The sequence below is a fragment of the Geotrypetes seraphini genome, chromosome 9, assembly GCF_902459505.1.
Source record: "Geotrypetes seraphini chromosome 9, aGeoSer1.1, whole genome shotgun sequence".
Lineage (NCBI taxonomy): Eukaryota > Metazoa > Chordata > Amphibia > Gymnophiona > Dermophiidae > Geotrypetes > Geotrypetes seraphini.
This window is the reverse complement of record NC_047092.1, coordinates 70375221-70397989: the sequence shown is the minus strand read 5'-3', so window position 1 is coordinate 70397989 and position 22769 is coordinate 70375221. Positions and strand designations below refer to the sequence as shown.

The following is a 22769-nucleotide window of genomic DNA, read 5'->3' as shown; positions in this document are numbered from 1 at the left end:
CCGGACTAGATGGACCCAATGGTCTGATCCGGTGAGGGCATTTTTAATGTTCTTATGTATATACTTTCTCCCAAATTCTATAAATGGTGTTAAAAACTGTGCATGCAAATGAGCTATTTAGCACCAATAATTAGGTGCTAACAATTTATGTGTGCATCATCCAAAGTGTTATTTTATAAATACGTGTGGTGTAATTTTTTAATGCATCAGCATTGTCCTCCTGATGTGTGTGTTTTTTTTAATTACTATTTCTCTCTCTCTCTCTCTCTCTCTTTCTCTCTCTTTCCCTTTCTCTCCCTGTGCCATACATAATATTCTCCCCCCACACATTACTAATACAGCATTTTCTCTCAGTTTCTCTTCCCTCCCCATATAGCATTGCCTCATCTCTCTCTTTCCCTCTCCAACATTGCTCCCTTTCTCCCCTCCTCTCTTGCATACATTCTTGTTGCCTTCCTGGGTGGTGGCAGCAGAAGTGTGAGAAGTGTAGCTGGAGTCAAAATCAGATGACACTGGTACTAAGGGTCTGGTCAGTGGCCATAGTAAGAAGGGGGTGGAAGGTGGGGTGGTCGGCCCCGGGCAAAGTCTTCATAAGGGTACGGCACCCCTGCTCCTCTCCTTGCCACGTGCACGTACCCATTGCCTTCCCCCATACCTTTTTTACTTCCCTGGCGTGAGGTTGCTGCCTGCATTGGCATTGGCGCTCTCTCTGATGTCGCTTCTGGGACTCGCACCTTGGAAGTGACATCAAAGGGTGAGCAGACGCTGATGTGGGCATGCTGCTCATGCCGGAGAAGTTAAAAAGGTATGGTAAAAAGGGAAGGGGCCACGTGCATGGCGGTGATGGGGAAGAGGGCAGGGGAGGGGCGCCGCTCACCCTTACTACGCCACTGGGTGTGGTTTTCAATGATAGCTGCCACCTCTGCCAGAAAGGTGGTTAATGATTCGTGTGTTAGGCTCTGATGATCAGTCTCTAGCAGCATAGCGTTCAAGATCTACTGTGTTATACCAATCATGTGCTCCCATGCTCCTCCTTCATGCCCACAGTAGCTGGAAGATCCTTTGGGGCACGAAAAGCAGTGATCTCTGTCTGCTGTAGATTGGGGGGGGGGGGGGGGTCACCAGGCGATAAGAAAGAGTTGACACCTTCCCCTGGTGATTAGGCATAATAAACTAAATACTTGAAAAAATGACAAGCAGGAGAACGTTACCGCGCATCCTCATGCTATAGCAGCCATCTTGGACTTCTATTGCATTGAATTTTGATGGAATATAAAAAGTTTTAGTAATGGTAATTTAAATCATCTATTATTATACTGTTCCCTAATTTGCCAGCTTTCCTAATCTCTGTAAACATTTCTTCATCTGTCTGCTCATTCTGTCCTGGGGGAATGGTAATATAGCCCTTCCTGTACATTCTTTCTCTTCACATATGGAATTTCTATTTATATGAATTCCATGCTGCTATATTATGCAGAATGGTTTATTTTGTTTGGTTCAACTCCTTCGTTAACATATAGTACAACCCCTTCTCTAATAAGATCTACCCTATCACTGCGATATAATTTGTACCCTAGTAATACAGTGTCACATTGATTGCCCTCCTTCCACCAGGTTTCTGAGTTATCTATTATATCTACCTCTTTAGTTAGCACTATATACAAGGAGCCATTGAAAAATTCACAGCCCAGCCATGAATATAATGATGTGGAGCCATGAAACTTACAAGTTATTCCATTCTTTTCTTGACACTTTTTGTTTTAATAAGGCAAATGCATCAAGCAAAGGTGCACAAGTATAGGGAAACAAAGCCATTGTGACATCACCGATGAGGCTGGCTCTTAGGCATTAGTGGAATGAGCTATTATGACATCACAATACGAGGGGCCACTGAAAGTTCTCAGCCCAGCCAAGAAGAGAATGATGTGGAGCCATGAAACTTACAAGTTATTCCATACTTTTCTTGACACTTTTCATTTCATATCAAAAGTGTGGAATAACTTGCAAGTTTCATGGCTCCACATCATTCTCTTCTTGGTTGGGCTGAAAACTTTTCAGCGGCCCTTCTTACTCTATCTCTTTCACCTTATACTTTAGGCTTCTAGCATTTGCTTAGAAACTGACAGGGATACTTTTTAAATAAAGTAATAATTTGCGTTCTTTACCCTGTTTTCTTCTTAAACATTCCCGGATTTCTTTCACCTTTATTGAAACCTTTCTGTTGGGATTCCTTAAATGTCCTGTTTCAATAGTATCCTTCAAGGATACTCCATAGCAAACCTTCCATTCAGAGGGTTTTGTTTTGAATATATTGTATTTTAAATTGCAGCTAGAAATAAGATCAGTGCTAAAAATCCTATTCTAATTTAAATTGTTTACTTATCTTTTGGGTAAATGAACAATATTTGATATCAGTAGTAGCATATGAATGAAAAGGTTCTTCATACAATTTGTATTTATTTTCAATTACATTTTAAAAGAGGGGAGATAAGGGCTTTAAGGGCTCCTTTTACTAAGGTGCACTAGCAGTTTTAGCGCACGCTACAATGCCGCATGCACTTAACGCTAACGCCTCCATAGAGCTTGCGTTGGAATTTTTCATTTAGCGTGTGCTAATCTTTTGTGCTCGCTAAAAACGCTAGCGCACTTTAGTAAAAGGAGCCCTAAAGCTAACGAAGCAGAAAGTTTTTTAATTAGTTGTGACTAATACCATAGGCAGGTGGCACACCAACTTGGCACGTTACTCATGTCCCATACTGCACACATTCAGTAAATGAACACATATAAACAGAGTTAGTCAAGCAATAATAAGTAACATTATATTTATTTATTATAATTTAATATGTCATCTTTTCTGAAGAGATTACAAAAAAGTGAACAATCAACAATAGATCTAAATCTGAGAGGAAAGAATGCCAATTGTCAAAGGAAATAAATTGAAGGATATTCTTGTTTAAAAAAAAAAAAATCTTGAGATTTATCATCTTCTACTGTTCTATTTGAATATTTGTCTTTGCGTTACCTGTAACTGGGTTTGTTCCCAGTAATAGAAATATATCGTTATCCACCATGACCTCGTAAGCGCTTTAGTAGAATATAAGTCAGAATGTAATGTAAAGAGTAACAGTAACAGTAATATATTACCAATAATATGAGGGACCGCTGAAAAATTCTCAGCCCAACCAACAAAGTTGGGACGGTCTCCATCGAGGGCTATACACAGGCCCTATTTTACTAAGGTGTGCTAATCAAATTAGCACGCGCTAAACGCTAACGTGTGCATGTTAGTTTATGGATGCGTTAGCATGCGCTAATTCGATTAGCATGCGATAATCGGTTAGCGCACCTTAGGAAAAGAGGGGGTTAGTCCAGTGATTTTCCGATTTTTTTCATTCCGTGTTTTTCCTGCTGCTGTTCCCATGTTCTAAAGTAGATGTCAAAGCCCTGAAGTTATGCTTACCAGTCCACCAACAACTCACACACTACTGCAAGGTTTTGGCTCTACTTTAGCTGGACATAAGAGGGGAGTGTAGATGAACAGAAGCAGCTAAGGCATGTGTCTTTCTAAGCCAACAAGAAGTGGCCATAATGATGGAGTAATACAACAGATGGGGAAGGGATTTGACTGTTGCAACTGCTGCTGCTGCTCACACCACCTCCAACACAGGTGCAACAGCTGCTACTACTGCTACCTTAAGCACCCCACCACATATAGGGCTATAAATGCAGCGATCAAAAGAAGCATCAGTCATTGGGACCCAAGCCCAGTCCCAGTAGAGCAGGGTCTCCACCCTCCTTGAATAAGGCCCTGCTCCCCCAAGGTTCCAGCCCACCCACTCTCCCTTAGATTACAGGCCCCCACTCAGTTGAAGCACTCCTCCTACTCACATGGGCATAGCCCAAAAGGGGCTACCTTTGGAAGCATTGGAGATTGTGGGGTGGGCAGGAGCAAAGTCCATTTGCTCCTGCCTAATTTGATGCCTTCCATAAAATAATGCTCTTAGTGGTACCATGAAACTTAGTGGCACCATGAACCTACCATGGTGCTGCATTCTCAGACATAATAGTAACAGATAGCATGGTAAACTTAGATAAGATGGCATAACAGCTAAGAAAACATGGTAGAACATTATCTCATTAGAATCTCGGAGCATGCACAGAGTCTCAAGGTCCAGCAGAGATCAGCAGCAGGCTCTTTCAGCACCGGCATATCCTGTGGGTTGGTGCTGCGTGCTGGTTCTCGATCAGGGTTTGGGCGGGCAAGAGGACGGGCGGTGATGCGATGCCGGTTCTCGGTGGTAGGTGCTCGCATATTGAGTCAACGATTGGTTTGTGAGGCAAGATTTGCGATAGTGTTTTGCTCGTCTTGCAAAACACTCGCAAACCAAGGTTTGACTGTATAATAAACTTGAAATGATGCAGAATAATGATTAGTTCATCTATTACAACTGAGGCTCACAAAATCCGCAGCACCTTGGACTAAAGAATGTTGTGCATAATATTCAACTAATAATTGATGAAATAAAACAGCACTACACATTTCAGTACATGAAATCTCCGTGTTTGATTCTGTATGGATCAAGATTTCCACCAGATCCATTGACAGTTGATAGTGTTTTGCAACTAACTTTATCCCTGCTTGGAAGAAGTGGGGCCGTGTATGAAAGTTCCTCCTGATCTGCACACAACAGGGCTTTCCCCTATAAAGAAAAGCTTCCCATAGAGGCAGTTGCACAGTCCCGCCCTCTGAAAACTGATCATAAAACGACTGCTTCCTTCTGACATGGAATTGAGGCTAGGGCAGCCTTAAAGCCTTTTTTCCATCACACTTCTGGAGGACTACGATCAATTGCACTGGAATCGGTTGCAGACTCTAGCCTCTGATATATAAAGAACTACTTAGCATTTCCAGCTCGAATTTGGTACTTTGCAGTCCATATATGCTTGGTTTGACAACAGAATAACTCATCTTAAAATCATCCAGAAAACAGCATCTGCAACTATATTGCAAGGAAGGATATAAAATGCACACGATGCTTGTTTGTTTGTTTTTTTAAAATCTGGGACCCTACATATGAACGCAGTTTTCAGGACCCACCACGAGCTGCTGTGTACGCGCGTGCTCCTCTAACTCCCTGCTTTCTCCTCTCTGCACTCGTGTGGAGCACGAATATGCACATGGCTGTCTCGTTTGGGGTTCTCCTTCTTCAACATGGAGCTTGCCGGGGGATTTCCTGGAGGAATCCCTTAAGTTGCAGCATGCAGTCCGCTGCCCCAGCCTTCCTCCTGGCGCTGCTGGTCTTCGCTTTCCCGGACGACGGCTATGGGTCGGATAGCCCACAGAGCCTCGGATCTTGTCCCTCTCCCTGCCGCTGTTATGGGGACCTGCTGGATTGTAGTCGGAAAAAGTTGAGCCAAGTGCCGGAATGGTTGCCCGACTGGATCGTTCAGTTGTAAGTACTGCATGCAGTGCAGGGGAATGCAGGGGGGTGGGAAGGAGAGTTAGCAAGAGGCTGTGTCTGCTTAGCACAGCTCAGGAAACTTGTTTGCCCCGTTCACCAGCTGGGGGATAGACCCACTCTCTTCACTTCAGACAGTTTTAAGGCCTCGCTCCCTGTTACCCATTTAAACCTAAATCAAAGTACTTTTTTTTTTTAGGAGTGTGAGCTTTCATGTTTTCTCTGAAAACTGCAGTCCAACTTTTCAAAATGATTGGGAGGGGGGAAAGAGGTGCTAAACATAACACAAATGATTCCTCCCTGGATTTTGGATTACATTTCAAAAGAAGAGAGAGAAGGACTTTAAAGATAACTAATCAGGAAGGTTTTCAATTAGTTGTGGCTAATTCTACTCAATTGCCTCATCTGGAGGTCATGCTGTTTTTTTTTTCTCCCTGCAATGTGTTTTGCCAACATATGGAACTAGGCATTTAGGGAGTTTTGTGCCGAATATTTTCTGATCCAAGTGACACTAAAATTTAAGGATTTGTTTTTAGTTCTTGTGCATGTTATGAAAAGAGTTGGAATGAAATTATCTGCTTCACAACTGAACAATTGGCTTTGCTTCTGAGTGACTGATTTTTATGTGATAGTACAGAAATCCGAATTATTGAATGTAGGTCTTTCAGATCAAAAGTGAAAACATTCAGAAAGTAAACTTTGCTTTCAGACTAATGAAATTTGAGGAAATAAGTTTTTGCTTTAAGAATAATAGGCTTTAAAAAATAATCCACAGCCTCCAGCAACCTACCTGTAGAGCTGTAGTGAAATAAAACATAATTTAAGCATGCTTAGGACAGATGTTTAGGCTAGGAAAAGAATACAGAAGTTGCATGGAAGACCTGGGGTGAGGAGGGAAAAAAGCTGGTGTAAGCATATAAAGTTCATATACTTATGTTCCCAACATAATTGTAGAAAAGAACAAATCTAGGCAGTTCAAGAAACAATTGATCCTTATCTACTGTATAATTTGTCCCATGGGTTCTAAAATAGTGACCATGAAATGTGATAAAGCTCACTATTTATGTATCCATTTTGCAAAACTGAATAATTCGTGTGGCTTAATTCATAGAGTGTCAGTAAAATTATGCAAAGCAGGCCATTTATTAAAGAGGTCCTAATTAAACTCCATGTGAAAACAGCTTCATAAACTTGACAAAATAATGTAGCTACACCTCAGTGAAGGGTAATTATAGCTTTGCTTAAAAGTTAACAGCAAAACTTTGCATGCAGTTGTGAGCTGGACTTCCATGTTAGTTCTGGTGGCAGAAATACCACATGCAAAATCTGCAATTCAATATACTTCAGTGCATCAACCATTTGTATGCTATTTCCTAAAAAGTGCATAGAAAATGCTTGCAATCTGCAAGATTAGAAGATAGAAAAGGATGTTCAGATATGCTAAACATGCTACAGAAAATTTTAATTTAAAATTGATTTTCCCTCCCAGGAAATGTAAATATATGCAATTTAACATTCCTAAAGTATGTGAAAATAACTTCCACTTGTATAAATAAGCACTGTCTCTAGCTTTAGACACCCTGCTGTGATTGTTCCCTGGTGGGTTGTACCACTTGTTGACTTTGACGAAAATAAAACAGCGCTACACATTTCAGTACATGAAATCTCTGTGTTTAATTCTGTATGGATCAAGACTTCTACCAGATCCACTGACAGTTGAGTTAGTGTTTTGCAACTAACTTTATCCCTGCTTGGAAGGAGTAGGGCCGTGTATGAAAGTTCCTCCTGATCTGCACACAACAGGGCTTTCCCCTATAAAGAAAAGCTTCCCATAGAGGCAGTTGCACAGTCCCGCCCTCTGAAAACTGATCATAAAACGACTGCTTCCTTCTGACATGGAATTGAGGCTAGGGCAGCCTTAGAGCCCTTTTTCCATCACACTTCTGGAGGACTACGATCAATTGCACTGGAATCGGTTGCAGACTCTAGCCTCTGATATATAAAGAACTACTTAGCATTTCCAGCTCGAATTTGGTACTTTGCAGTCCATATTTGCACAGTTTGACAACAGAATAACCTATTTTAAAATTATCCAGAAAACAGCATCTGCAACGATATTGCAAGGGAGGATATAAAACGCACACGACGTTTTTTTTTTTTTTTTTTAAATCTGGGATCTTACATATGAACGCTGTTTTCAGGACCCGCCACGAGCTGCTGTGTACGCGCGTGCCCCTCTATCCCTCCTGTCTCCTCTCTGCGCTCGCGGTGGAGCTAGGACATGCACGCGGCTGTCTCGTGCGGGGTTCTCCTTCTTCAACGCGGAGCTCGCCGGGGGATTTCTCGGAGGAATCCCTTAAGTTGCAGCATGCGGTCCGCTGCCTCGGCCTCTCTCCTGGCGCTGCTGGCCTTCGCTTTCCCGGACGAATGCTACGGGTCGGATAGCCCGCGGAGCCTCAGGTCTTGTCCCTCCCCCTGCCGCTGTTATGGGGACCTGCTGGATTGTAGTCGGAAAAAGTTGAGCCAAGTGCCGGAAGGGTTGCCCGACTGGGTCGTTCAGTTGTAAGTACTGTACTGTTTGCAGCGTGGGTGGGGGAGGGGGAGGAGAGTTAGCCAGAGGCTGTGTCTGCTTAGCACAGCTCAGGAAACTTGTTTGCCCCGTTCTCCAGCTGGGGGATAGACCCACTGTCTTCAGTTCAGACAGGTTTAAGGCCTCGCTCCCTGTTACCCATTTAAACCTAAATCAAAGTACTTTTTTTTTTTTTTTTAGGAGTGTGAGCTTTCATGTTTTCTCTTAAAACTGCAGTCCAACTTTTCAAAATGATTGGGGGGGGGGGGGAGGGGGAAGAGGTGCTAAACATAACATAAATAGATTCCTCCCTGGATTTTGGATTACATTTCAAAAGAAGAGAGATAAGGACTTTAAAGATAACTAATCAGGAAGGTTTTCAATTAGTTGTGGCTAATTCTACTCAATTGCCTCATCTGGAGGTCATGCTGTTTTTTTTTTTCTCCCTGCAATGTGTTTTGCCAACATATGGAACTAGGCATTTAGGGAGTTTAGTGCCGAATATTTTCTGATCCAAGTGACACTAAAGTTTAAGGATTTGTTTTTCTTTCTTGTTCATGTTATGAAAAGAGTTGGAATGAAATTGTCTGCTTCACAACTGAACAATTAGCTTTGCTACTGAGTGACTGATTTTTATGTGATAGTACAGAAATCCCAATTATTGAATGTAGGTCTTTCAGATCAAAAGTGAAAACATTCAGAAAGTAAACTTTGCTTTCAGACTAAGGAAATTTGAGGAAATAAGTTTTTGCTTTAAGAATAATAGGCTTTAAAAAATAATCCACAGCCTCCAGCAACCTACCTGTAGAGCTGTAGTGAAATACAACATAACTTAAGCATGCTTAGGACAGATGTTTAGGCTAGGAAAAGAATACAGAAGTTGCATGGAAGACCTGGGGTGAGGAGGGAAAAAAGCTGGTGTAAGCATATAAAGTTCATATACTTATGTTCCCAACATAATTGTAGAAAAGAACAAATCTAGGCAGTTCAAGAAACAATTGATCCTTATCTACTGTATAATTTGTCCCATGGGTTCTAAATAGTGACCATGAAATGTGATAAAGCTCACTATTTATGTATCCATTTTGCAAAACTGAATAATTTGTGTGGTTTTAAGCTTTAGAAACTTCATGTAAATTCATAGAGTGTCAGTAAAATTATGTAAAGCAGGCCATTTATTAAGAGGTCCTAATTAAACCCCATGTGAAAATAGCTTCATAAACTTCACAAAATAATTTAACTACACCTCAGTGAAGGGTAGTTAAAGCTTTGCTTAAAAGTTAACAGCAAAACTTTGGGGTCCTTTTACAAAGGCGCGGTAGCGGTTTAACGTGCGGAATACCGCGTGTTAAACCGCCTGCCGCGCTAGTACTTAACGCCTCCATTGACGAGGCGTTAGGATTTTAGTCTGCCGTGGGGGTTAGCGCGTGATGAAATTTCCGACGCGCTATCTCCCGTAGCGCGCCTTGATAAAAGGAGCCCTTTGCATGCTGTTGTGTGCTGGACTTCCGTGTTAGTTCTGGTGGCAGAAATACCACATGCAAAATCTGCAATTCAATATACTTCAGTGCATCAACCATTTGTATGCTATTTTCTATAAAGTGTATAGAAAATGTTTGCAATCTGTAAGATTAGAAGATAGAAAAGGATGTTCAGATATGCTGAACATGCTACAGAATATTGTAATTTAAAATTGATTTTCCCTCCCAGGAAGTGTAAATATAAGCAATTTAACATTCCTAAAGTATCTGAAAATAACTTCCACTTGTATAAATAATCACTGTCTATAGTTTTAGACACCCTGCTGTAATTGTTCCCTGGTGGGTTGTACCACTTGTTGATTTTACAGTCAGGGGAGTGTTTCTTTAAAGGTGTAAGTAAAACCTGTGGTCAAACTTCTTATGTAAACAGTATCTTTTGTGTCATAATCTAGCAATAAATCTTAGGGCCTGTTTTACAAAGCCGCGCGCAACTGCCCCGAAGCCCGTTACCTCGCTGCAGCCGCTAGCGCGGCTTTGTAAAACAGGCCCTTAGTCTAGCACCACTAACCTGTCTATAAGGTACTTACAATTGTTCTATGCATGATCAACAAATGTGATATACAATATTTGAAATTTGACATTAAACAGAGTAAGAATGTGCAAATACTTGTTCAGATGATTTCATTTTTGTTTGAATGTGGTTTTTAAAATAGCCCGGTCAGTGTACATAAGGGGAAGGGAAGGGATTTGGATTTAGCACATGCCTTTTTCAGTAGTATCTTTGGTAAATTACATACAGTAGGTATTTTCCTGTCATCAGAGCTCTTAAGAGCCTTAAAAATAGAAATACATCCCCCCACTTTTACAAAACTGCAATAACGGTTTTTAGCACAGCAGTGAGAGTGTGAAAGATGCTGGCTAGGGGCGGAGTCACAGGGGTGAGAGAAAGTAGTTGGCTGGGAGCACAAGAGTTGAGAGAGATTCTGGCTGGAGGGCAGGGGTGAGAGAGATGCTGGCTGTTTTCTCTATTATAATTTAATGAAAATACAGAATTGTACTGAAATTCTAGATGATAATTAGCAAAAATATTGTTTAAATGTTTTTCAAATAAACTACTGCAAGTTCTTGCAGCAACTTTGTGAGTTCCCCTGGTCTCGTGAGGTTGTCACGGGAACTCAGCAGCCATTAGCCATTAGATATTGGCTCTGCAGAGGGCAGGAGTGTAGGAAGGTCGCTCCTGCCTTGGTTCACTGCTGGGTTTTAAAGGCAGTTTAAAAAAAAAAAAAAGTCTTGGAGGCAGGAGCGAGATGGGATCCTCCTGTCCAACGGGAAGGTGGCCTAAGGTCCTGATTGGCCCAGATACCTAAGGTCTTTCCCATAGGAGGGGCTTAACGTAGCCAGGCCAATCAGAGCCTTAGGCCCTTCCCTAGTGCACCCCAGAATGCACTGGGAAGGGGAAGGCCCACCATTTCAAAGAGGTGGGCCTGCTGGCAAGAGAATGTGGGCAGACCTTTTGCTGGCTTCTGCAATGAGGTACGGGGAAGGGGCTGGGGGTTGCTTGAGCTGAAGGGGTTCTCAGCTGTATCCCCCAGACCACCAGATCACCAAGGCTGTCTTTTGAGGTCTTATTGATGGGGGTGTATGGTGGGGGGATGGGGGGTTGTCCTTTTTTAGAATGCATCAAGGCCAGTTTTTAGAACACCAGAGTAAAAGGGCTCGTTAATTAAGAGGAGTCGGTCCCTGTATTTGCTTGAGCATCAAGAATGTTTTGAAGTTCTGTATGTTGAGAAAGATTGCACTGAAGGGCAGAACTTGTTGGTCATTCACTCACCTATTAATAGTTATAACGAGTATTGATGATACATTTATAAAATATAAGTGCAAATTAAACATATTTAAGAGACTAGGAACTGTTTAAATTGCTATTTGCTACTTTTTTTGTCTTTTATTTCTATTTGTCCTTTAGTTTGGGCACCAGATGACCTGGCTCAAGGGAGTTTTCTAATCCTGAATGTGATGGACTTTTTAATGAGCGTTCTTGGTGACTGAATTTCTGATACATTGGCTAACAAAGCTTGTGAGTCTTGAAATTATTGGCCAAATATTGCATATATGGTTGTTAGTAGTATATGTTTATCATGTGTCCGGGTCTTAAGTGATGCAGTTTACATTCATGTTGTTATACAGTTCTATAAAGTGTGTAAACCTGTAGCAGATGAGCCAGTGGTTGGTCCTTTCACGTTCTCGATGTGTTTCTAGAAGTTCCACTCAGAAATGTTCAAAACGAAGAGGCAGGGTTAAAAAATAATCTCATTTAAGGGATTTTGCATTGCATCTTTTTTTTTTTTCTCTCTCTTTTCTTTTTTAACTAGAATTCCCATTAAAATTGGGGTTTATGGTTTTCACAGCTGGTTTTCTGTTTTTTGTTCTGAGACAAACTTGAGCATAGCAAGCTGATTTATGAGTCACATTGGATCCAGTGTCTTAAAAAAAACAGCCCCAGTTTTGTTTTTCAGCTTTTCTGTTTTCTGCTGAATTAGCAGCCTGACAGGGCCTAGTGGGATTGATTAAGAAGCTGTTCATAGATTAGAATTTTTTAAATTTGGCTCAAGTTTGAGAAAAGTAAAGTATTTTGCTTTTTTTTTTTAAGCATTACAATTAATTTAAATAGGTGCAATGAGAACATAATTTTTGGCATTGAGTATCTGAGCAAGAATTTTACTTTTGTTTCCCTTCACTGAGATTCATCAAGGTTGCATTTTTATTCTCATGCATTAGTTGGAAATCATTTATTATTTATTACCTATTTACAAACTATCTTATTCCAAAGGTGGTGTACATTTATTTAGTACATACGTAATAATTAAAAAAATAAACACAAATAAGCAACAGAGAAGTCAAGTCCCAGGGTCCCTATATCATCTGTCCTGAATAAGCAAGTGTCACCTCGCCTCCTAAATCGAACCAAGTTTTGTTTTCCACGTACTCCTGCTGTAAGCTTATTTCAGACTACAGAGACTGCTAATGAATAGCTCCTTCTACGAGTACAAGATTCTTTATACTTGTCCCCAGCTTTCTTGAATGCAGACACTATTTTCATCTCCACCAAGTCTAGGTGGAGGCCACCTTTTATTTCTATAAAGAAATTTCTTTAGATTACTCCTTTTTGTCTTCATCCTAGGACCTCCCTCATTTCAGTTGTGAAAAAAAAAAGGTACCCCTCCTATAAATCTATACTTTGGAGATGTTTAACTTTATATCTCCTCTAGCCCATCTTTCTTTAAAAGTATACATATTTAGATTTTTATGATATAGACCATTAACCATTTTGATAACCAGAGGTTTATGTTTTTATCCTTAAAGCATTACTAGTAACCTGGATTGGCCTCCGTGAGAATGGGCTACAGGGCTTGATGGACCTTTGGTCTGACCCAATAAGGCTGTTCTTATGTTCTTAAATAATTGCTTTTAGTAATTTAACTCAATAAAAATTGTTTGGCATGGAGAGTGCATTGCTAATCTGTGGTTTGATAGCTGGGAAAATGATAGTTGTCCCACTCAAATTAGTTGACTGCAAGTAATTATGTATTAAGGGGATCGACTCGTTAGAGTGGTAAGATTTGGTGATATTTTGCAGTTACCGCAGGTTATGTGCCAGAATTAGCCTACCTTAGATGTCAAGCTTCAGCATTAACTGTTGGGTGTTCTCAGCACCTTTCTATTAATTAACTTGAGAGAAACATCCTTATTGAAAAAAAAAAAAATATGTTACCTGCACCTGTGGAGTGGAGGAATGACCTAGGCCCTCTTTTACTAAGGTGCGCTAACCGATTTAGCGCGCGCTAAACGCTATTGCGTGCATGTTAGTTTATGGACACGTTAGTGTTTAGCGCAAGCTAATTCGATTAGCGCACCTTAGTAAAAGAGGGGGGCTAATGTTAGAGCAAAGGGGCTGAGAACCATAGTTGAAATCTCACTGCGACTCCTTGTGATCTTGGGCCGATGTGTACCGATCGGTTTGTGACCCGATTTTACTCAGGCCCGATTCACTGACCTCTCTTCCGACCATCTTCCGATCCGCGCATGCAAATGAGGGGAACGGCATGAAAAGTAGGCAGGGACGCAATTCACTAACCAAAACCCTGCAACACCGACTGGGCTGGCCGATCACAAACAAGCGACTGCTGAAGACCTGTCGCTCAAGCCCTTTCCAACTGCCTTGCCTTCTGCTTCTCTGCTATAAGCCCCGATTTCCTGCCTGCTTTGAATGAATCTCCTGCTCTTAGCCCACCCTGCTCAGCCCCGATTCTCCTGCCTTTCTGCTTCTCTGCTTAGCCCCGATTCTCCTGCCTTTCTGCAGCCCTGCTCTTGCCGCCCTGACTGTTGCTGGCTCTTAAAAAGCCTCGACTCTCTTACATGCTTTTCAGGGCATGTTCTCCTCCCTAGCCTCCCGAGCTGAAACTTTTTCGTGAGCCCGTTTTACTCTCCCGTTTCCCAGGCTAGTCTGCCCTTCCCCGCAGTGCAGCCCTGCTTTAAACCCGTGGGTTAAAACCATGGGCTTGCACTCCATGGAAGGGCAGGCTAGCCTGGGACACGGGAGAGTAAGCGAGCTCGCGAAAAATTTCACAGGTCTCGAAAAAAAATCTTCCCTCCTCTGCTCGCAGGCACCCAATCCCATTGCACGCTGGAGTGAGGAAACAGCAGTGCCCCTTGTCTTTTTGTAACCCACAGGAAGCTCTTGTGTGTGCCTGAAGGTTATCCTAGTGTTTCTTATTTGCAAGTGGTAAGTGAACCTCAGCTACTAAATTGCAGCAAACCTGTTCGTGTTCAGAATCCCATGGGGAGTATGCGCAGACCATCTACAGGCAAACAAGATGGTCTGCGCATGTGTCAGGATCACTCTTCTGCGATCCGTGGGGTCAGTAAGGGGCGGGCGTCCAATTGGGCTAATTTGCATGGAGACTAATGGTGAATCAATCGGCCGGCCAGTGATCGCATAGGAAAAGACACGGACCGTTAAGGTAAGGTGGGTTTAGTGAATCTAGCCCTTAGCATTTAGCAGCGAGGCAGTAACAACTCTAATTGCTTATAATTTTAATGCACACTCTCCTCAAGGCCATGTGGTAAGAGCCTGTTTATAATGGAACCTAAACACCTATGTTCCATTGTAAACTATTATGGAACCAGGTATCAGAATGCTTAGCATTTAGGCAGCTGCAGTTAACACCAGCCATAGAACACTTAAATGTGGTAATGATATGTGGAACATACAGTATTCTGCAAGTTATATCTGTAAGTGGGCGCCCTGCTACACAATGCCCGTGTTCATTCGTTTGTTCTCATTGTACACTCCCTTGCAAATACATGTTCTGGTGCATATGGCTTACCTTGTGACCCTGGGTAAGTCACTTAGGGGCAAATTCTATAAGAAGCGCCCAAAAGTTAGGCGTTGATATAGGCACGATTCAAGTACAATTGGGTGCTGTTTAGTGAATCGCGCTGAGCGGCACCTATCTTGGAGGTGCCCAATAAATAAGCCAGCTGTAGACACAACTAAAATGTAGGCGCCCGTGTGAGCACCTAAGCACGCTTAGGAGCAGCAATTCTGCAACAAGGCGCCTAACGTGAAGCCACGCCCACGCCTAACATGCATAGCGCCTATTTTTTTGAAGGCCACCTAAATTTTTAGAGGCGCCTTGTTACAGAGTTGCTCTTTCTTGATAGGCGGCTAAGTTTCAATTAGTGCTGATTAGAAAGCTTAATTGGGCTTGTTGTTAAATTTAGATAGGCACCTATCTAGTTGGGCGCCTCCAAAATAGGTGCCTAACATTAGGTGCTGGTTACAGAATTTGGGCCTTAATCCTTCCCTGCCCCAGGTACATTAGACAGACTGTGAGCCCACCGGGACAAATAGGGAAAATGCTTGAGTAAGTGAATACTGTATAAACCACTTAGGCTATAAGTGGTATATAAATACTAAAATTAAAATCCTGTAGGCAGTCAGCAGGCGCCAACGACTGCCCTCCTCGCCGGGATCTCGCGGCACACTTCGAATCTCGCAGCACACAGTTTGTGATTCACTGATCTACAGTTGACACAGACATGAGTTGACTGCGCCATTTCATTCTATCGCTATTAATACAGAAATTACCATGTGCTAGCAGTTAAAGATGCCATGTTAACCATTATCTGCTAGTGTGTGACACTTAACATATGCTAACACCGCTTAGTGAACAAACCATAAACAGTTATAAAACCTGCTGATTTGCATTTTATGTGAGAAATAAGACTGGCGGGAAGAAAAAACCCTATATGTTAGTGGTATGTTTAGTTGGTGATGGAAGACTTCTAGCATTACATTTGTCCTGTATGGGTTTTATTTTTCCTTTTTTATGAGGGGCTTGCCTTTAAAATAACTTGGATAATTTGCATAACACTCGTACATCACGACAGAAAAGGAAAAGAAAGAGAGAGAGAGAGACTAAAAATGGTTTTTACTTGAAAAAATGTCTAGTCTGTATAGTTTATACTTAACAGAATTTGACTGAAGTTAGCATAAGGCAAAAGCTGTTGGGCTTCCAGTTTCAATAGGTTCCAGATGCATGAAAGTTTGAGTTGTGAGTGAAAGTGTCTGGCTCCACTGTGGTAACGATGCAGAGCAGCAGTTGTAATAGCAAGACTTTTTTTTAAAATGGGTTAAAGACTGCCAATTTTTATTCAGTTTGTTGCTCCAGCCAAACAAATCTGCTTGTGTCTTTCACTGCCTGGTGGGTCCTTGGATAAATATTCTAAATAAAAGCTGTGGAGGGGGCATAATCGAAAGAAACGTCTCAGTCCTTTTTCGCCTAAGTTGCAAGTTGTCCAAAGTCAGATACAGCTTAAGACACATTTTTGAAAAATACGTCCAAAATATTTTTTTTTCGAAAATTGTCTAACTATACGTCCAGAGCCGTCTGATCGTCCAAGTTGCTAAATCGTCAATTTTTATACCACATTTTCGTCCAAATATTCGTCCAAGTCAGAAACGTCTAGAATACGCCCTATTGGACGTGGGAGGGGTCAGAAAAGTGATGGACTGGACACCCAGACATGGCACCTGAATAGTGGGGTCCCTTACAGGGCACTGCTGTGAACTTCACAAAAGGGCGCCAAATTATAATCTCACTACAGCTCCCTTATAGGTGAGCCCCCAAAACACCCCCAGAATATCCTAGACCCACCTATCCACCACCCCAATAGCCCTTATGGCTGCAGGAGCCACTTATAGGGCAGTGCAAAAGGGTTTGGGGTTTTTTGGGGAGTGCACATTTTGCACCATGAATGTAGTGCTTACAGTGGCTTATGGGCCTGGGTCCTGCTCTCCATGGGTCCCTAACCCACCCCCAAGACAACTTAAGACGCCTCTGTGCAGCTCGACTAGGCTTTCTGATGCCAGGTGCTGATGTTCTGGAGACAGGTATTTAAAGTTGTGATTACAATTTTTATGGGAGGGGGAGTGTGGTGAGCACTGGGGTAGTGTGTAAGGGTCTGTACTTTGTGTTTGAAGTGCTTATCTGGTCACTTTAGGTTGGTTTTTGTGACTTAGAACATGTTTTAAATGGCCTAAGTCACAATGTCCAAGTTCTGTCTAGGTTGTTTTGTCGAACTTTCGGTTATACATTCAATACGACTAAGTCTAGCACGGCCCATGTCCTGCCCAATTCCCACCCTCGACATTCCTCCTGAAACACCCCATTTAGCTCTGGTTGTTCAGCGGCACTGGGAAGGCCTAGGTCATTTATAAATATGTCCAAAACCCGGTTTTATTATCGGCACTTGGACGTATTTTGACAATGTTCGTCCAAGTGCCGACTTAGGCCGTTTTTTGGACGTTTTTCACTTTCGATTATGAGCCCCATGGAGTATAATTTTTATAGGTGAGATAGAGGAATGTAGTGTTTTTGCACACTCTTAAGGCCCTCTTTTAGTAAGGTGTGCTAATCGAATTAGTGTGCGCTAAATGCTAACGCGTGCATGTTACTCTATGGACACGTTAGTGGTTAGCACGGCTAATTCAATTAGCACGTGCTAATCGGTTAGCGCACCTTAGTAAAAGAGGGGGTTAGGTTACTGGAATCTTCCTTACAGTAGCCTATCAAAATATCAAACCAACCATATTCTGGACAAAAATAGATGAAACACTCCAAGACTGCGACCCCAAAGACTTCATCTCTCACTGGAATAATCTGACCACCAACATCCTGGATGAACTAGCCCCATTACAAACCAAAACTAGAACCAGTAGAAGATCAGACCAATGGTTTGACAACGATCTGCTCCAACTTAAAAGGCAATGCAGACGATTAGAAAGAAAATGGAGAAAAACAAACCTAGATCAAACGAAAACTGCCTGGAAAAAAATTAACAAACAATATAAACTTCTATTAAAAGACAAAAGGAAAATTCACTACACAAACCTCATAGGCACAGAAACCCAAGATACCAAAAAACTATTCCAAATATTAAAAGACCAAACCCTACACAACCACTAACAACACCCCACACCCCTCAGCTACCCTCTTAGCAGATCACTTCAAGAACAAAATTACGAACGCCAGAGCCACCCTCAATTTTACCCCATCCCACCTAAACGAAATCACAATTCAACCCACAGAAAAAGAATCAACAGCAGCAGACAGAACATGGTCTCAATTCCCCAACATATAATGGTCCGAACTCAATAAATTCTACAAAAAATACAGCCACGCCTCCTGTGACCTCAACCACTGCCCATCATATCTCCTTACTACCTCCAGTGTAAAATTCCGTACTCTACTTCTGCAATGAACATAATAAGAACATAAGAAATGCCTCCGCTGGGTCAGACCTGAGGTCCATCGTGCCCAGCAGTCCGCTCATGCGGCGGCCCAACAGGTCCAGGACCTGTGCAGTAAATTTCTATCTATACCTCTCTATCCCCTTTTCCAGCAGGAATTTGTCCAATCCTTTCTTAAAACCCAGTACCGTACTCTGCCCTATAACGTCCTCTGGAATTGCATTCCAGGTGTCCACCACACGTTGTGTAAAGAAGAACTTCTTAGCATTTGTTTTGAATCTGCCCCCTTTCAACTTTTCCGAATGCCCTCTTGTTTTTTATTTTCTGAAAGTTTGAAGAATCTGTCCCTCTCTACTCTCTCTATGCCCTTCATGATCTTGTAAGTCTCATATCCCCTCTTAATCTTCTCTTTTCCAGGGAAAAGAGTCCCAGTTTTTCCAATCTCTCAGCGTATGAAAGGCTTTCCATCCCCTTAATCAGTCGTGTCGCTCTCCTCTGAACTCTCTCGAGTAATGCCATATCCTTCTTAAGGTACGGTGACCAATACTGGACGCAGTACTCAAGATGTGGATGCACCATTGCCTGATACAGCGGCAGGATAACTTCTTTCGTTCTGGTTGTAATACCCTTCTTGATTATACCTAGCATTCTATTCGCTCTCTTAGCGGCAGCTGCGCACTGTGCCGTCGGCTTCATTGTCATGTCCACCATTACCCCCAAGGCCCTTTCTTGGGTACTCTCAGTCAATAACATCCCTCCCATCGTATAATTATACCTCGGGTTTTTGCTTCCCACATGCAATACTTTACACTTCTCAACGTTGAATTTCATCTGCCATCTCTCTGCCCATTCCCCTAGTTTGTCCAAGTCTCTTTGCAATTCTTCGCAGTCCTCTTTTGTCCGAGCTCCACTAAATAGTTTGGTGTCGTCCGCAAATTTTATTATCTCACACTTCGTCCCTGTTTCTAGATCATTTATGAATATGTTAAAAAGTAGCGACCCGAGCACCGAGCCCTGCGGAACACCACTCGTGACCTTTCTCCAGTCTGAGTAGTGGCCCTTCACCCCTACAAACTACGCTCACAGATGGCATTTTCCCAACTGACCTCAGCAAAATCATCATTACCCCAATCCATAAAGACTCAAAAGGACCAATGGACCAACCATCCAACTTCAGACCCATTGCCTCAATACCGCTATATGTCAAAATTACAGAAGGACTAATAGCCAAACTCCTCACAAACTATCTAGACGACCATAACTTACTCCATCCCATGCAATCTGGCTTCAGAACCAACTTCAGCACAGAGACACTACTAGGCTCCCTTATGGACACAGCAAGACAACATCTTAGCACAGGAAAAAAAATGCTTCTCATACAACTGGACCTGACTGCAGCATTTGACCTAGTTGATCATAACATCCTTCTTCAAATCTTGGATGCAATAGGTATCTCAGATAAAGTGTACTCTTGGTTTGAAGGCTTCCTAAAATCCAGAACCTACAGAGTAAAATCAAATAAAGAAAAATCAGAACCTTGGTCAAACCCTTGCGGCGTACCACAAGGATCCCCACTATCCCCTACTCTCTTCAACCTATACACTGCCTCTCTTGGAGCTCACCTGGACAATCTAGGCATAACCACCTATAGTTATGCGGATGATATCACCATCCTCATACCATATGATCAGCCAAAGACCACCATGACAAATATACTACATCGAACTCTAGAAACAGTTACGAGTCTCCAGTGTTCCCTCTAAGCGGGCGGGTGTTGTGAGCAAACTTTTTTCACTGTGAGCTAAAAATATCGGGCGCCAGCAAGTTATGAGCCAAATAAATATGTTGCTTTCTACCACAGAACTTCCTTACGTTTGTATGGAATCTATCCCCTTTCAACTTTAGAGAGTGCCCTCTCGTTCTCCCTGCCTTAGCTACTAAGTCTATTCCCTTCAGTACCTTGAATGTTTCTATCATGTCCCCTCTCAATCTCCTCTGCTCAAGGGAGAAGAGGCCCAGTTTCTCTAATCTTTCGCTGTACGGCAACTCCTCCAGCCCCTTAACCATTTTAGTTGCTCTTCTCTGGATCCTTTCGAGTAGTACCGTGTCCTTCTTAAAGTACCAGTGCTGGACGCAGTACTCCAGGTGAGGGCGTACCATGGCCCGGTACAGCAGCATGATAACCTTCTCTGTCTCTTCAGTCCAGCATCTGCCCCTTCCATTCACTGTCTGTCTTTCCCTGCCATCTCTCCTCCTGCCCCCCCCCACCCCCCAATTTGGTCTAGCATCCATCATCTTCCTTCTGTTCCCCTCATGGTCTGGCATCTCTATCCTTCCCTCCCCCCTGTGGTTTTTAGCATATCTCTCTTCTCATTTCCTCCACTCAGATCTGATCATTCTCTGCTCTCTCTTCCCTTTTCTTCTCTGGTCTTCCTTCTCTATTTTCTGCCTCCATCTAAATTAAATTCTTTCTTACTATTTAGTCCCGTTTCCCTCTTTTCACTGTGTCTACACACAGCTTGTCACCCCTTTCCCTCACCCCTCCATTATCTTACTATTTTCTTCCCCCTTTATTTATCTCCTCCTTCCATCCAGTATGTGTTCTTTCCCCACTTCCATTCAGCATCTGCTCTCCCTTCTCAACTGACATCCATCTGCCTTCTGCTCTCTCTCCCTTCTTCTCACTTCCATCATCTGTCCCCTTCTCTCTCTCTCTCATCTCCTCCATTCCATCATCTGCCCCTTCTCTCTCTCTCTCTCCCCCCCCCCAACTTCCATCATCTGCCCCCCTTCCCCTCACCTTTGTGGGTCACTTTCTTTCCCCTGAGGGTGGCTCATGTCACAGGGGAAGCTTTGGCCGAGCAGAACCGCTTGATTGACAGTGGAACTTACTTGATTGATGTCGATGCTGGGGCCCGTTGCCGTTTGAAGGAAAAAAAAAAAGGTGGAAAAAAGGAACCTGTAAAGGCGAGAGGAAGGGAAACCTCCAGGACAGCTGCTTTTTGCCCTCCTTCAGCGGCCCAAGAGTTCAGACCAGCAGCGGCAGCTCTGTATGCTTTTAACTTCGGCACAGAGCTGCCCCTAATCAATAGTTTAGCGCGGTTTCATGAGGCAGCCTCGGGGCCTTTGATAGCCGGCCCGCTTCGATGATGCGATGTGGGCCGGCCTAGCAAAGGCCCCGAGGCTGCCTTATGAAACCGCGCTAAACTATTGATTAGGGGCAGCTCTGTGCCGAAGTTAAAAGCATACACAGCTGCCGCTGCTGGTCTGGAGGTGCGGAGACAAGGCAGGAGGCAAACGCGGTGGAAGGCAGGAGTCCCGGCGAAGGCAGGAGTCCCGGCACAGCGACTACAACAGGAAGTTGCAAGTCAGCTGACGCCGGCCTTTCGTTGCGGCGGGGACCGAATCCTTCGCGGACCGGCAAGATTTTGTTTGCGGACCGGTGTGCTCTACACTGTGTGCGCTGTGACGAGAAACTTGTGCGCTGCGAGGTAATATTTTGTGCGTGAGCGCACCCCAGCGCAGCTTAGCGGGAACACTGGTTACGACCTGGATGAAAGAACACAAACTGAAACTCAACCCAGATAAAACTAAATTCATCCTCCTCGAAAATGACAAAGTCCCAACCATAACCAACTTAGAACTCAACTCAATCAACTATCCGATACAAACCACCATAAAACTACTAGGAATGACAATAGACAGATGCTGTACTATGCAACCGCAAATAAATAAAACAATACAAAAATCCTTCGTAATAATGAGAAATCTGAGACAAGTCCGGAAATTCTTTGAAAGAACACAATTCCAGCTTATAGTGCAATCACTTATCCTAGGACTGCTGGACTACTGCAACATCCTCTACCTCCCCTGTCCTGCCACTATGACCAAACAACTACAAACAATCCAAAATACAGCTCTGAGACTCATCTACTCACTGAGAAAACATGATCATATCAAAGAGGCTTACATAAACTCACACTGGCTACCAATCCAAGAAAGAATACTATTTAAATTCTACTGCATGCTATTCAAAACCCTAAATGGAAATAGCCCATCCTACCTAAACAACCGCCTCATCCAAGCAACCTCAACCAGACATAGAAAAATGCACTCCCCATTCACACCTCCACCGATCAAAGAAATAAAACGGACAAAACAATACGATGGCCTCCTAGCCACTCAAGCCGCAAAACTAGACAACCAAATCTCCAACCTACTGTTAACCACCCCAGACTACAAGATTTTCAGAAAAGAAATAAAAACTATACTCTTCAAGAAATTCCTGAAACAGGTCAAACTCCACTTACTCTTAACAACTCTAAAAATGAAAAATGATCTACTCTTTACAACTCTAGAAATGACAATTGTTCTTCCATTGTAACCCCCATTTATATATCTTTTGTAATCCGCCTTGAACCGCAAGGTAATGGCGGAATAGAAAT

General features: G+C 42.8%; 1 protein-coding gene across 2 annotated transcripts in view; it reads left to right on the top strand.

Moving 5' to 3' along the window:
* Positions 1 to 4755: 4755 nt before the first annotated feature.
* LRIG3 (leucine rich repeats and immunoglobulin like domains 3) overlaps positions 4756 to 22769 on the top strand; it is a 159631-nt gene continuing 141617 nt past the window's right edge. Inside the window, exon 1 of one of the 2 annotated variants that reach the window (XM_033958694.1) lies at positions 4756 to 5453. In XM_033958694.1, coding sequence (XP_033814585.1) covers positions 5173 to 5453 — 281 coding nt within the window. In that variant the 5' untranslated portion in view covers positions 4756 to 5172. Of the gene's footprint in view, positions 5454 to 7320; positions 8022 to 22769 lie in introns of those variants that run through there. The other variant, XM_033958693.1, reaches the window with a different exon arrangement.